Source organism: Somniosus microcephalus, chromosome 33 (genome assembly GCF_052327205.1).
Source record: "Somniosus microcephalus isolate GS21.2 chromosome 33, FLI_Smic_1.0, whole genome shotgun sequence".
Taxonomy (NCBI): Eukaryota; Metazoa; Chordata; class Chondrichthyes; order Squaliformes; family Somniosidae; genus Somniosus; species Somniosus microcephalus.
Genome location: NC_141019.1, coordinates 36170406 through 36183434, shown reverse-complemented (window position 1 = coordinate 36183434; position 13029 = coordinate 36170406). Strand labels below are relative to the sequence as shown.

The 13029-nt window shown below is 52.9% G+C and overlaps 1 protein-coding gene across 1 annotated transcript in view; it reads left to right on the top strand.

The window, feature by feature from the left end:
• LOC147097166 (prolow-density lipoprotein receptor-related protein 1-like) overlaps nt 1-13029 on the top strand; it is a 325180-nt gene that overhangs the window by 45527 nt on the left and 266624 nt on the right. The window contains 1 exon segment of the mRNA XM_085972535.1: nt 3489-3678. Within this exon segment, the coding sequence (XP_085828661.1) occupies nt 3489-3678 (190 nt within the window).

Genomic DNA, 13029 nt, shown 5'->3' with positions numbered 1-13029 from the left:
GGCCTCCTCCTGTTCCTAATGTAACAGGCTCGAGGGGCTGAATGGCCTCCTCCTGTGCTGTCCGCTTCGAAAAGAGGCGGAAGCTGTTGAATGGACTCTGCAGAGAGATTGATTCCTGGGATGACGGGATTGTCCTATAGAAACAATAGGAGCAGGAGTAGGCCATTCGGCCCCTCGAGCCTGCTCCGCCATTCAATGAGATCATGGCTGATCATCCAAATTTAGTACCCTGTCCCTGCCTTCCCCCCATATCCCTTGATCCCTTTAGCCTTAAGAAATATATCTAACTCCTTCTTGAATATATTTAATGAATTGGCCTCAACTGCCTTCTGTGGTAGAGAATTCCACAGGTTCACCACTCTCTGGGTGAAGAAATTCCTCCTCATCTCTGTCCTAAATGGCTTACCCCTTATCCTTAGACTGTGACCCCTGGTTCTGGACTCCCCGGCCATCGGGAACATCCTCCCTGCATCTAGTCTGTCTAGTCCTGTTAGAATTTTATAAATTTCAATGAGATCCCCTCTCATTCTTCTAAACTCGAAATGACACGAATATTGGTGGGGTGGTAAATAGCGAGGAGGGTAGCCTCAGTCTGCAGGAGGATATAGATGGGTTGGTCAGATGGGCGGAACAGTGGCAAATGGAATTTAACCCTGAAAAGTGTGAGGTGATGCATTTTGGAGGGACTAACAAGGCAACGGAATACACAATGAATGGTAGGACCCTAGGAAGGGCAGAGGATCAGAGGGACCTTGGTGTGCATGTACATAGATCCCTGAAGGCAGCAGGACAGGTAGATAAGGTGGTTGAAAAGGCATATGGGATACTTGACTTCATTAGCCGAGGCATAGAATATAAGAGCAGGGAGGTTATGATGGAGCTGTACAAAACGCTAGTTAGGCCACAGCTGGAATACTGTGTGCAGTTCTGGTCGCCACACTATAGGAAGGGTGTGATTGCATTGGAGAGGGTGCAGAGGAGATTCACCAGGATGTTACTTGGGCTGGAGCGCTTCAGCTATGAAGAAAGACTGGACAGGCTGGGGTTGTTTTCCTTAGAGCAGAGAAGGCTGAGGGCGGACCTGATTGAGGTGTACAAAATTATGAGGGGCATAGATAGGGTAGATAGAAAGGAACTTTTCCCCTTAGTAGAGGGGTCAATAACCAGGGGGCATAGTTTCAAGGTAAGGGGCAGGAGGTTTAGAGGGGATTTGAGGAAAAACTTTTTCACCCAGAGGGTGGTTGGAATCTGGAACTCACTGCCTGAAAGGGTGGTAGAGGCAGGAACCCTCACAACATTCAAGAAGCATTTGGATGAGCACTTGAAACGCCATAGCATACAAGGCTACGGACCAAGTGCTGGAAAATGGGATTAGAATAGACGGGGCTTGATGGCCGGCGCCGTATAACTCTGACTCTAGCGAGTATAAGCCTAATCGACCCAATCGCTCCTCATACGTCATTCCTGCCATCCCAGGTATCAGTCTGGTGAATCTTCGCTGCACTCCCTCCATGGCAAGAACATCCTTCCTCAGATAAGGCGACCAAAACTGTCCTATGAGGGAGAGATTGAGTAGAATGGGCCTGTACTCTCTGGAGTTTAGAAGAATGAGAGGTGATTTCGTTGAAGCGTATAAAACTATTATATGGTACACACAGTAATAGGCCATTTGGCCCACCTCGTCCATGCCGGGGTTTATGCTCCACACGAGCCTCCTCCCACCCCTCTCCATCTCACCCTATCACCATATCCTTCTATTCCTTTCTCCCTCGTGTGTTTATCCAGCTTCCCCTTAAATGCATCTGTGCTATTCGCCTCCACCACTCCCTGTGGTAGCGAGTTCCACATTCTCACCACTCTCTGGGGAAAGAAGTTTCTCCTGAATTCCCCATTGGATTTATTAGTGACTGTCTTATATTTCTGGTCTGCCCTACAAGTTTTTCCATACACTTATCCAGTTTTTCATTCACTAATTCCCATTTATGTCCTGTGGTGAAGTTTGAACTAATAATCTGGGTTTTATTCATTTCATATTTGGTGACTGATTGTCTGACGGAGGGAGGGAGGGAGCGAGAGATGGATGGACGGAGGAGGGAGGGAGCGAGAGATGGTTGGACGGAGGGAGGGAGCGAGAGATGGACGGAGGGAGGGAGGGAGCGAGAGATGGATGGACGGAGGGAGGGAGCGAGAGATGGACGGAGGGAGGGAGGGAGCGAGAGACGGACGGAGGGAGGGAGGGAGGGAGTGAGAGACGGACGGAGGGAGGGAGGGAGTGAGAGACGGACGGATGGAGGGGGGGGAACGAGAAACGACGGACGGAGGGAGGGAGGGAATGAGAAACGGACGGAGGGAGGGAGGGAGCGAGAGATGGACGGAGGGAGCGAGAGACGGAGGGAGGGAGGGAGCGAGAGACGGACGGACGGAGGGAGGGAGGGAGCGAGAGACGGAGGGAGGGAGGGAACGAGAAACGGATGGAGGGAGGGAACGAGAAACGGACGGACGGAGGGAGGGAATGAGAAACAGACGGAGGGAGGGAGCGAGAGATGGACGGAGGGACAGAGGGAGCGAGAGACGGAGGGAGCGAGAGACGGAGGGAGCGAGAGACGGAGGGAGAGAGGGAGCGAGCGAGGGAGGAGGAGGGAGTGAGACGGACGGAGGGAGGAGGGAGAGATGGACGGAGGGAGGGAGGGAGGGAGCGAGAGATGGGGACGGAGGGAGGGAGGGAGCGAGATGGACGGAGGCAGGGAGGGAGGGATGGACGGAGGGAGGGAGGGAGAGAGGGATGGACCGGAGGGAGGGAGCGAGGGATGGACGGAGGCAGGGAGGGAGCGAGGGATGGACGGAGGCAGGGAGGGAGCGAGAGATGGACGGAGGCAGGGAGGGAGCGAGAGATGGACGGAGGCAGGGAGCGCGGGATGGACGGAGGCAGGGAGGGAGCGAGGGATGGACGGAGGCAGGGAGGGAGGGAGCGAGGGGATGGACGGAGGCAGGGGATGGACGGAGCAGGGATGGACGGAGGCAGGATGGACGGAGGCAGGGAGGGAGGGAGCGAGGGATGGACGGAGGCAGGGAGGGAGCGAGGGATGGACGGAGGCAGGGAGGGAGCGAGGGATGGACGGAGGGAGGGAGGGAGCGAGGGATGGACGGAGGGAGGGAGGGAGCGAGGGATGGACGAGGGAGCGAGGGATGGACGGAGGGAGGGAGCGAGGGATGGATGGATGGAGGCAGGGAGGGAGGGAGCGAGGGATGGACGGAGGCCAGGGAGGGAGCGAGGGATGGACGGAGGCAGGGAGGGAGCGAGGGGATGGACGGAGGCAGGGAGGGAGGGACGGAGGCAGGGAGGGAGGGAGGCAGGGAGAGACGCAGACAGACAGAGACACGCTTGATCGGAAACTGGATGGTGGCGGCGTCTCGACCGGTCGGAGTCTGCGAACTTCCACTTCGAGCTCTCTACTCAGATGGCCCTTTTCCCCTGCTTGTGGTCGCAGATCGAGCACCTGTACGGCCTCACCGTGTTCGAGAACTACCTGTACGCCACAAACTCCGACAATGCCAATGCCCAGCAGAAAACCAGTGTCGTCCGAGTCAATCGCTTCAACAAGACGGACTTCCAGGTGGTGACGCGCGTGGACAAAGGAGGGGCCCTTCACGTCTATCACCAGCGACGGCAGCCGGCGGGTGAGTCGTCTTAATTGTGGCTTGTCTGCCTGCGGGTTCCCTGAGAGTCTGGGCTAAACGGCCGTTTTAAACTGCTCCATTATCCAGCTAATGGCTCCCCAGCAGTCCATTGTTTCTTTTGTTATGACAGCTTCTGATGTCTGCGTGTGTGTGTCTCTGTTTCTTCTCCAGGTGTAACTCTGGCAAGGAATGGTGGGGTCCCTGTGTGTATATGTATTGTTCGCCCGCCTTTCGGATGAGACGCTAAACCGAGGCGCACCCCCCCCCCCCCAGTCTGCCCTCTCGGGTGGACGTAAAAGAACCACACGGACCACGATTGGCAGGCAGTGACTAGTGGGGTTAGCGCAGGGTTCGGTGCTCGGACCCCAGCTATTCACAATATATATTAATGATCTAGACGAGGGAACTAGATGTAATATCTCCAAGTTTGCAGACGACACAAAGCTGGGTGGGCGTGTGCTGTGAGGAGGATGCCGAGAAACTCCAGTATGATTTGGACAGGTTGGGTGATTGGGCAGATGCAGTATAATGTGGATAAATGTGAGGTTATCCACTTTGGTGGCAAAAACAGGAAGGCAGATTATTATCTGAACGGCAATAGATTGGGAGAAGGGGAAGTGCAACAAGACCTGGGTGTCCTAGTGCACCAGTCACTGAAGGTAAGCATGCAGGTGCAGCAGGCGGTTAAGAAGGCAAATGGTATGTTGGCCTTCGTAGCGAGAGGGTTTGAGTACAGGAACAAGGATGTCTTGCTGCAGTTGTACAGGGCCTTGGTGAGACCACACCTTGAGTACTGTGTGCAGTTTTGGTCACCTTATCTGAGGAAGGATGTTCTTGCCATGGAGCGAAGATTCACCAGACTGATACCTGGGATGGCAGGAATGACGTATGAGGAGAGATTGTGTCGATTGGGTTTATACTCGCTGGAGTTTAGAAGAATGAGAGGGGATCTCATTGAAACTTATAAAATTCTAACAGGAGTGGACAGACTAGATGCAGGAAGGATGTTCCCGATGGCGGGGGAGTCCAGAACCAGGGGTCACAGTCTAAGGATAAGGGGTAAGCCATTTAGGACTGAGATGAGGAGGAATTTCTTCACCCAGAGAGTGGTGAACATGTGGAATTCTCTACCACACAAGGCAGTTGAGGCCAATTCATTAAATATATTCAAGAAGGAGTTGGATATATTTCTTAAGGCTAAAGGGATCAAGGAATATGGGGAGAAGGCAGGGACAGGGTACTAAATTTGGATGATCAGCCATGATCTCATTGAATGGCGGAGCAGGCTCGAGGGGCTGAATGGCCGACTCCTCCTATCATCTATGTTTCTATGATTGCCATGAAGTGCAGGTGAAGGAGTTCTCCCCGGTGTCCTGGGGCCAATGATTATCCCACAAACAACATCAACTTTAAAAAAGCAAAACCTGGTCATTATCACACTGCTGTCTGTGGGAGCTTGCTGTGCACAAATTGGCTGCCGCGTTTCCTACGTTACAACGGTGACTACATTTCAGAAGTACTTCATTGGTTGTGAAGCGCTTTGCGACACCCCTGAGGTGCTTTGAACCTCCTGTGAATCGATTTGTTAGCAGTTCCAGACAAAGTTAACAAGTATGACAGCTTGCATTTATATAGCACCTTCAGGAAGCGCCGCCGAGGTCTCCGCGCTCCTCCAATTCTACCCTCTTGCGCATTCTCTCGATTTACATCGCTCCACCATTGGCGGCCGTGCCTTTAGCCGCCTGGGCCCCAAGCTCTGGAATTCAATCCCTAAACCTCTCCACCTCTCTCTCCTCCTTTAAGACGCTCCTTAAAACCTCCCGCTTCGACCAAGCTTTTAGTCACCTGTCCTAATATCTCCTTATGTGGCTCAAGGTCAGATTTTCGTCTGCGAAGAACCTAAGAAATAGGAGCAGGAGGCGGCCACGCGGCCCCTCGAGCCTGCTCCGCCATTCAATAAGATCATGGCTGATGTTCGGCCTCCACTCCACTTTCCTGCCCGATCCCCATATCCCTCGATTCCCCTAGAGTCCGAAAATCTATCGATTTCAGCCTTGAATATACTCAACAACTGTGAGCCTCCACAGCCCTCGGGGGCAGAGAATTCCAAAGATTCACCGCCCTCCGAGTGAAGAAATTCCTCCTCATCTCAGTCCTCAATGGCCGACCCCTTATCCCGAGACTGTGACCCCTGGTTCTGGACTCTCCAGCCAGGTGGGGAAACAGCCTCTCAGCATCGACCCTGTCAATCCCCCCTCAGAATCTTACACGTTTTAATGAGATCAATGACATGAATCAGTCATTCATGAAAGAAAGACTTATGAAATAATACTGAGCGGCCTACGGGTGGCGCTGTCCAGGGAGAGTATAAATACTCGGGCACGGGCCCAGCTTGCGCAGGACATTCTTTAACGGGAACTAGTGAAGGACACAACTAGACCTCCATGTTGTAGAACAGTTGATCAAAGCTTTGTTTAACGCTTAGACCAAGTGCCGAGTAGTTTTCTTGCGTCAATCACCTCTCGTTCTTCTAAACTCCATAACTACAAAATTATGAGGGGCATAGATCGGGTAGATAGAAAGGAACTTTTCCCCTTAGTAGAGGGGTCAGTAACCAGGGGGCACAGTTTCAAGGTAAGGGGCAGGAGGTTTAGAGGGGATTTGAGGAAAAACTTTTTCACCCAGAGGGTGGTTGGAACCTGGAACTCACTGCCTGAAAGGGTGGTAGAGGCAGGAACCCTCACAACATTCAAGAAGCGTTTTAGATGAGCACTTGAAACGCCATAGCATACAAGGCTAGGGACCAAGTGCTGGAAAATGGGATTAGAATAGACAGGGCTTGATGGCCGGCGCGGACACGATGGGCCGAAGAGCCTCTTTCTGTGCTGTATGACTCTAGTATAGGCCCATTCTGCTCTAGAATAACACTCCTGTGAGGAGTCTTGGGAGGTTTTGCAGAGTTGAAAGCCTCCGTGCAAATGTACGCCGTTGTTAATCATAATCATAATCAACTTTATTGTCATTGTTCGTGCACAAGTGCAGTACAACGAAATGTAGGCTTGCGGCTCCCGAGAGTGTACATTTAGATTAAGACATTTAAGCATTCAACATTCATTTGGCTTGTAATACATTAACATAAACATAACCATAATAAAGTGCATTGGCAGATGTGCAGGCTTTAGAGTTTATTTGTGGAGTTCAGTAGGATGACAGCCCTGGGAAAGAAGCTGTTCCTAAATCTGGTCGTACGGGTGCGAATGCATCTGTAGCGTCTCTCAGATGGCAGGGGGGCGAACAGACTGTGGCTGGGGTGGGTAGGGTCTTTGATGATGGTCCGTGACCTCCGTAAACAGCGTTTCTGGTATATGTGCTCTATGGTCGGTAGCCGGGTGCCGGTAATGCGCTGGGCAGTTTTGACTACCCGCTGCAGGGCTTTCCGGTCATAGGAGCTACAGCTGCCATACCATACTGTGATACAGTTCATCAGGATGCGCTCTATTATGCAGCGGTAAAAGTTAGAGAGGATCGGGGTGACAGGTTACATCCCTTCAGTCTCCTTAGGAAATATAGGCGCTGCTGGGCCTTCTTCACCAAAGAGGAGGTATTGAGGGACCAGGAGAGGTCTTCCGTGATGTGGACTCCGAGGAACTTAAAGCTGTCCACCCTTTCCACCACAGCCCCATGGATGTGGATGGGGGTGTGACTTCCGCCTTTAGACTTCCTGAAGTCCACAATGATTTCCTTGGTTTTCTTGATGTTAAGGGCCAGGTTGTTATCGGCGCACCACTTCACGAGATGCTGGACCTCCTCCCTGTAGGCTGACTCATTGTTGTTGGTGATCTGGCCTACTACCGTGGTATCATCCGCAAACTTGATGATGGTGTTGGAACCATGAACAGCCACACAGTCGTGGGTGAAGAGGGAGTAGAGGAGGGGGCTCAGCACACATCCTTGTGCTGCGTGCATCCTGTCCTGCGCCGGGTTTGAAGGCTTGCTTAACTACTCGATTTAAGTTCGGCCCCGTCGGATGCCTGCGCCCAGGGTGGAATCCAGCCTGCAGTCACAGCGCTGCTTCTGTTCAGAGATGCAGAATACGACCCTTCGATTCCACTGGCCTCAGCAATTTAAATCCCGTTGGGAGGGCTGAACAGGTGCACGGTGAACAGAAATTAATACTCGTCGGATTTTTTTTGGAACCTTTGGGGAAAAATTTGATTGTATAAAGAAGGAACTCGCGTTTCCCCAGCGCCTTTCACCACCTCAGGACATCCCAAAGCGCTGCGCAGCCAGTGAAGTACTTTTTTGAAGTCACTGTTCTAATGTAGGAAACGCGGCAGCCAAAAATGCGCACAGCAAGCTCCCACAAACACTGATGTGATAATGATCAGAAAATCTCTTTTTTGTTGTGTTGGTTGAGGAATAAATATTGGCCCCAGGACACCGGGGAGAACTCCGCCTTGCTCCTCTTCGAAACAGTGGCCGTGGGATCTTTTACATCCGCCTGAGATAGAAGATGGGTCTCGGTTTAACGTCTCACATGAAAGACCGCCCCTCCGGCGGTGCGGCGCTCCCTCGGTACCGCCCCTCCGACGGTGCGGCGCTCCCTCGGTACCGCCCCTCCGGCGGTGCGGCGCTCCCTCGGTACCGCCCCTCCGGCGGTGCGGCGCTCCCTCGGTACCGCCCCTCCGGCGGTGCGGCCCTCCCTCGGTACCGCCCCTCCGGCGGTGCGGCCCTCCCTCGGTACCGCCCCTCCGGCGGTGCGGCGCTCCCTCGGTACCGCCCCTCCGGCGGTGCGGCCCTCCCTCGGGACCGCCCCTCCGGCGGTGCGGCCCTCCCTGGCCCTCTCTTTGCGCTCAAGTCTCTGTAGTGGGACTCGAACCCACAACCTTCCACCTCGGAGGCGAGAGTGATGCCCACTGAGGCATGGCAGACACCTGCGGCACTGTTGGTACCTGAAGGAAGTGTGTTTCGATTGGACCAGTGCTGCGAGATCCACATCAGCCTGTGTTAAATCCTGTTCTGCTTTCATTATCTTGCACTGCATTCAGCCATAAATCACCCAGAGGTCGTTGACCTCAATCACATTTATGAATGTGTGCGCGCGCCAGGCGTGGGTTGCATGACTCATTCATAAATTTCCAGTACAAGAGGTTTGAGAGCAGCAGATTGTCAGTGCCCCGAACTTAACATCTTCATGGAAGTTCAGAACCGGAAACAGCTGGTGGGACGACAATTCCATGCTAGCTTTTCAAAAAAGGGAAGTGGATAAATATTTTTGAAGAAAACTTAAGAGGATGCTGAGAAAAGACGGGGGGCTGGAGGAGTTTACAGAGATAGGGAGGGTTGTAGGGGCTGGAGGAAGTTACAGAGATAGGGAGGGTTGTAGGGGCTGGAGGAGGTTACAGAGATAGGGAGGGTTGTCGGGGGCTGGAGGAGGTTACAGAGATAGGGAGGGTTGTCGGGGGGCTGGAGGAGGTTACAGAGATAGGGAGGGTTGTAGGGGCTGGAGGAGGTTACAGAGATAGGGAGGGATGTAGGGGCTGGAGGAGGTTACAGAGATAGGGAGGGTTGTAGGGGCTGGAGGAGGTTACAGAGATAGGGAGGGTTGCAGGGGCTGGAGGAGGTTACAGAGATAGGGAGGGTTGTAGGGGGCTGGAGGAGGTTACAGAGATAGGGAGGGTTGTCGGGGGCTGGAGGAGGTTACAGAGATAGGGAGGGTTGTAGTGGCTGGAGGGAGGTTACAGAGATAGGCAGCGTTGTAGGGGCTGGAGGAGGTTACAGAGTTAGGGAGGGTTGTCGGGGCTGGAGGAGGTTACAGAGGTAATGAGGGTTGTAGGGGGGTTACAGAGATAGGGAGGGTTCTAGGGGCTGGAGGAGGTTAGAGATAGGGAGGGTTGTAGGGGGCTGGAGGAGGGTTACAGAGTTAGGGAGGGTTGTAGGGGCTGGAGCAGGTTAGAGATAGGGGAGGGCTGTAGGAGGTTACAGAGATAGGGAGGGATGTAGGGGCTGGAGGAGGTTACAGAGATGGGGGGGTTGTAGGGGCTGGAGGAGATTTGAGATAGGGAGGGTTGGTCGGGGGCTGGAGGAGGTTACAGAGGTAGGGAGGGTTGTAGGGGGCTGGAGGAGGTTACAGAGAGAGGGAAGGTTTGTAGGGGGCTGGAGGAGGTTACAGAGATAGGGAGGGTTGTAGGGGCTGGAGGACGTTACAGAGATAGGGTGGGTTTGTAGGGGGCTGGGAGGTGGTTACAGAGATAGGAGGGGGGAGCAAGGAGGTTAGAGATAGGGAGGGTTGTAGGGGCTGGAGCAGGTTAGAGATAGGGAGGGCTGTAGGAGGTTACAGAGATAGGGAGGGATGTAGGGGGCTGGAGGATGTTACAGAGATGGGGGGTTGTAGGGGCTGGAGGAGATTTGAGATAGGGAGGGTTGTAGGGGCTGGAGGAGGTTACAGAGATAGGGAGGGTTATAGGGGGCTGGAGGAGGTTACAGAGATAGGGAGGGTTGTAGGGGGCTGGAGGAGGTTACAGAGATAGGGAGGGGTTGTCGGGGCTGGAGGAGGTTACAGAGATAGGGAGGGTTGTCTGGGGCTGGAGGAGGCCGGCGGAATGATTTGAACAGGATGAGAATTGTAAAATAGCGCCGGCGCGATGGGGCCGACACGGTCAGCTTTCCCGAGCTGCGGAATATTACCATCCTGGATGGTGCTGAAAGAGTTCAGCAGTTTCTGTTTAATCGCACCCGGCCGTGTTTTGGTCTAGGCTGAACCGCAGCGGTACAAACGCACCCCGCCAAGGAACATGCCCAGACTTGTATGTAACCACTGGCAGTGGGCAGGAGCAAGCAGACTTTCGGAAACAAATCCGTCGGTTCCAGACGTGTTGAGATGACGAGCCCAGTTACTCACCAAAAAATCAGGAAGCTTGCTCTGGGTTACGGCTCCGCCCCGCTGATGTAATGATTTGCTGCGTTCAGGGAACATTTTTTATTTCTGCAGAAGTCGTCAATCAATTGAAAGACTTTGGTCATCCAATAAAGTCTAGCCGTCGATTTAGGAGCGCGCGCTGCTTTTTTTTTCTTCAATCAAGTTTTTATTGTGCCCCCGCTTTCCCCGGGGTTGCTCACCCTCCGAGAAAGAAAGGCTTGCATTTTATTTTTCAAGTCCCCTCTGCTGCCTCCTCGCCCCCCCCCTCCCTCCCTATCTCTGTAACCTCCTCCAGCCCCTACAACCCTCCCTATCTCTAACCTCCTCCAGCCCCCCTACAACCCTCCCTATCTTTAACCTCCTCCAGCCCCCTACAACCCTCCCTATCTCTGTAACCTCCTCCAGCCCCCTACAACCCTCCCTATCTCTGTAACCTCCTCCAGCCCCTACAACCCTTCCCTATCTCTGTAACCTCTTACAGCCTCTACAACCCTCCCTATCTCTGTAACCTCCTCCAGCCCCTACAACCCTCCCTATCTCTGTAAACTCCTCCAGCCCCTACAACCCTCCCCTATCTCTGTAACCTCCTCCAGCCCCCTACAACCCTCCCTATCTCTGTAACCTCCTCCAGCCCCTACAACCCTCCCTATCTCTGTAACCTCCTCCAGCCCCTACAGCCCTCCCTATCTCTGTAACCTCCTCCAGCCCCCTACAACCCTCCCTATATCTGTAACCTCTTCCAGCCCCCACAACCCTCCCTATCTCTGTAACCTCCTCCAGCCCCTACAACCCTCCCTATCTCTGTAACCTCCTCCAGCCCCCTACAACCCTCCCTATATCTGTAACCTCTTCCAGCCCCCTACAAACCCTTGAGATCTCTGCGCTCCTCCAATCCTGGCCTCTTGCGCACACCCCCCCCCCCCCCCCCCTCCCGATTTCCATCGCTCCACCCATTGGCGGCCGTGCCTTCAGACGCCTGGGCCCCAAGCTCTGGAATTCCCTCCCTAAACCTCTCCGCACCCCTCTCCTCCTTTTAAAATTCTCCTTAAAACCAACCTCTTTGACGAAGCTTTTGGTCACCTTTCCCAATCGCTCCTTATGTGGCTCCGGTTCAGACTTCTGTCTTGATTTGCGCTGCTGTGAAGCGCCTGGGGACGTTTTACTTTTGTTAAAGGGCGCGGTATAAATAAATGTGAGTTCTCAAAGGGCAACAGCAGCTGACAGGAGACGGAGATGAGTAAAACTTTTGGTTTGTTAAGACCCCTTTAGTTTAAAATGCTTCATGTTTCCTTCACGCTTGTCAAACAGAGGGATTAACACCGTCTTTTGTATTTTGATACTTGACCTTGGCACCGCGAAGATAATAATCAGGTGTTAATCCCTCGCATTGAGAAGTGTCTGTGTGGTTGTGTTGGGTGGGGGCGAATTTCAGTACATGCCAAAACCCCAAATCTCCTTAATTTGGCATTTGCAAAAATGCAAAGCAGTGCCGTTTGGAGCTCCGGGGAGGAGCAGAAATGAAACTGTTAGCTCATTGATGTATTAATGGCCCTCACGAACTGCTGACTGGGGACCGCCAGCGTTTAAACCTCCGCTTGTGGTTTTTCTGGTTCCCATTGCCCTGAGGGAAAAGAGAAAGGGCTTCAATCTAAACGGAGGAAGTTACAAGGGTATGAGGGACAAGTTGGCCATGGTAGATTGGGAGACAAAGCAAAATACTGCAGATGTTGGAAATCCGAAATAACAACAGAAAATGCTGGAAAAACTCAGCAGGTCAGGCAACATCCGTGGAGAGAAATTTGAGTTGACGTTTCGGGTCGAAACCCTTCTTCAAAACTGGAAAGAAAAGAAAATGGATCGAAGGCAGGGCTGCGATCGGACAAAAGAAGTGAAAGAAACAGAAGATGTAAAAGAGACAATGAAAGGTATTCGAAGCGAGACGAGATGGTAATGGGCTGAGATTAGGTGTGAAGTGTACTGGCAGGGCAAGAGATAGCTGCCAGGTGTGAGAGAGAAACAAAAGGAAAGGGGCGGGGGGGTGGGTGGAAGGGGAAAGGAGTGGAATAATTACAAGAAAAAATGTAATAGGGCCGAGGTTATGATCTGAAATTGTTGAACTGGATATTGAGTCCGGAAGGCTGCAGAGTGCCTAATCGGAAGATGAGGTGCTGTTCCTCGAGTTTACTTGAGCTTCCGTGGAACAATACAAGAGGCCAAGGTCAATATCGAGTTCAACAATTTCAGATCATAACCTCGGCCCCTATTACATTTTTTCTTGTAATTTTTCCACTCCTTCCCCCCCCCCCCCCCCCCTTTTTGTTTCGCTCTCACACCTGCAGCTATCTCTTGCCCTGCCAGTACACTTCACACCTAATCTCAGCCTATTACCATCTCGTCTAGCTTCTAATACTTTTATTGTCTCTTTTACTTCT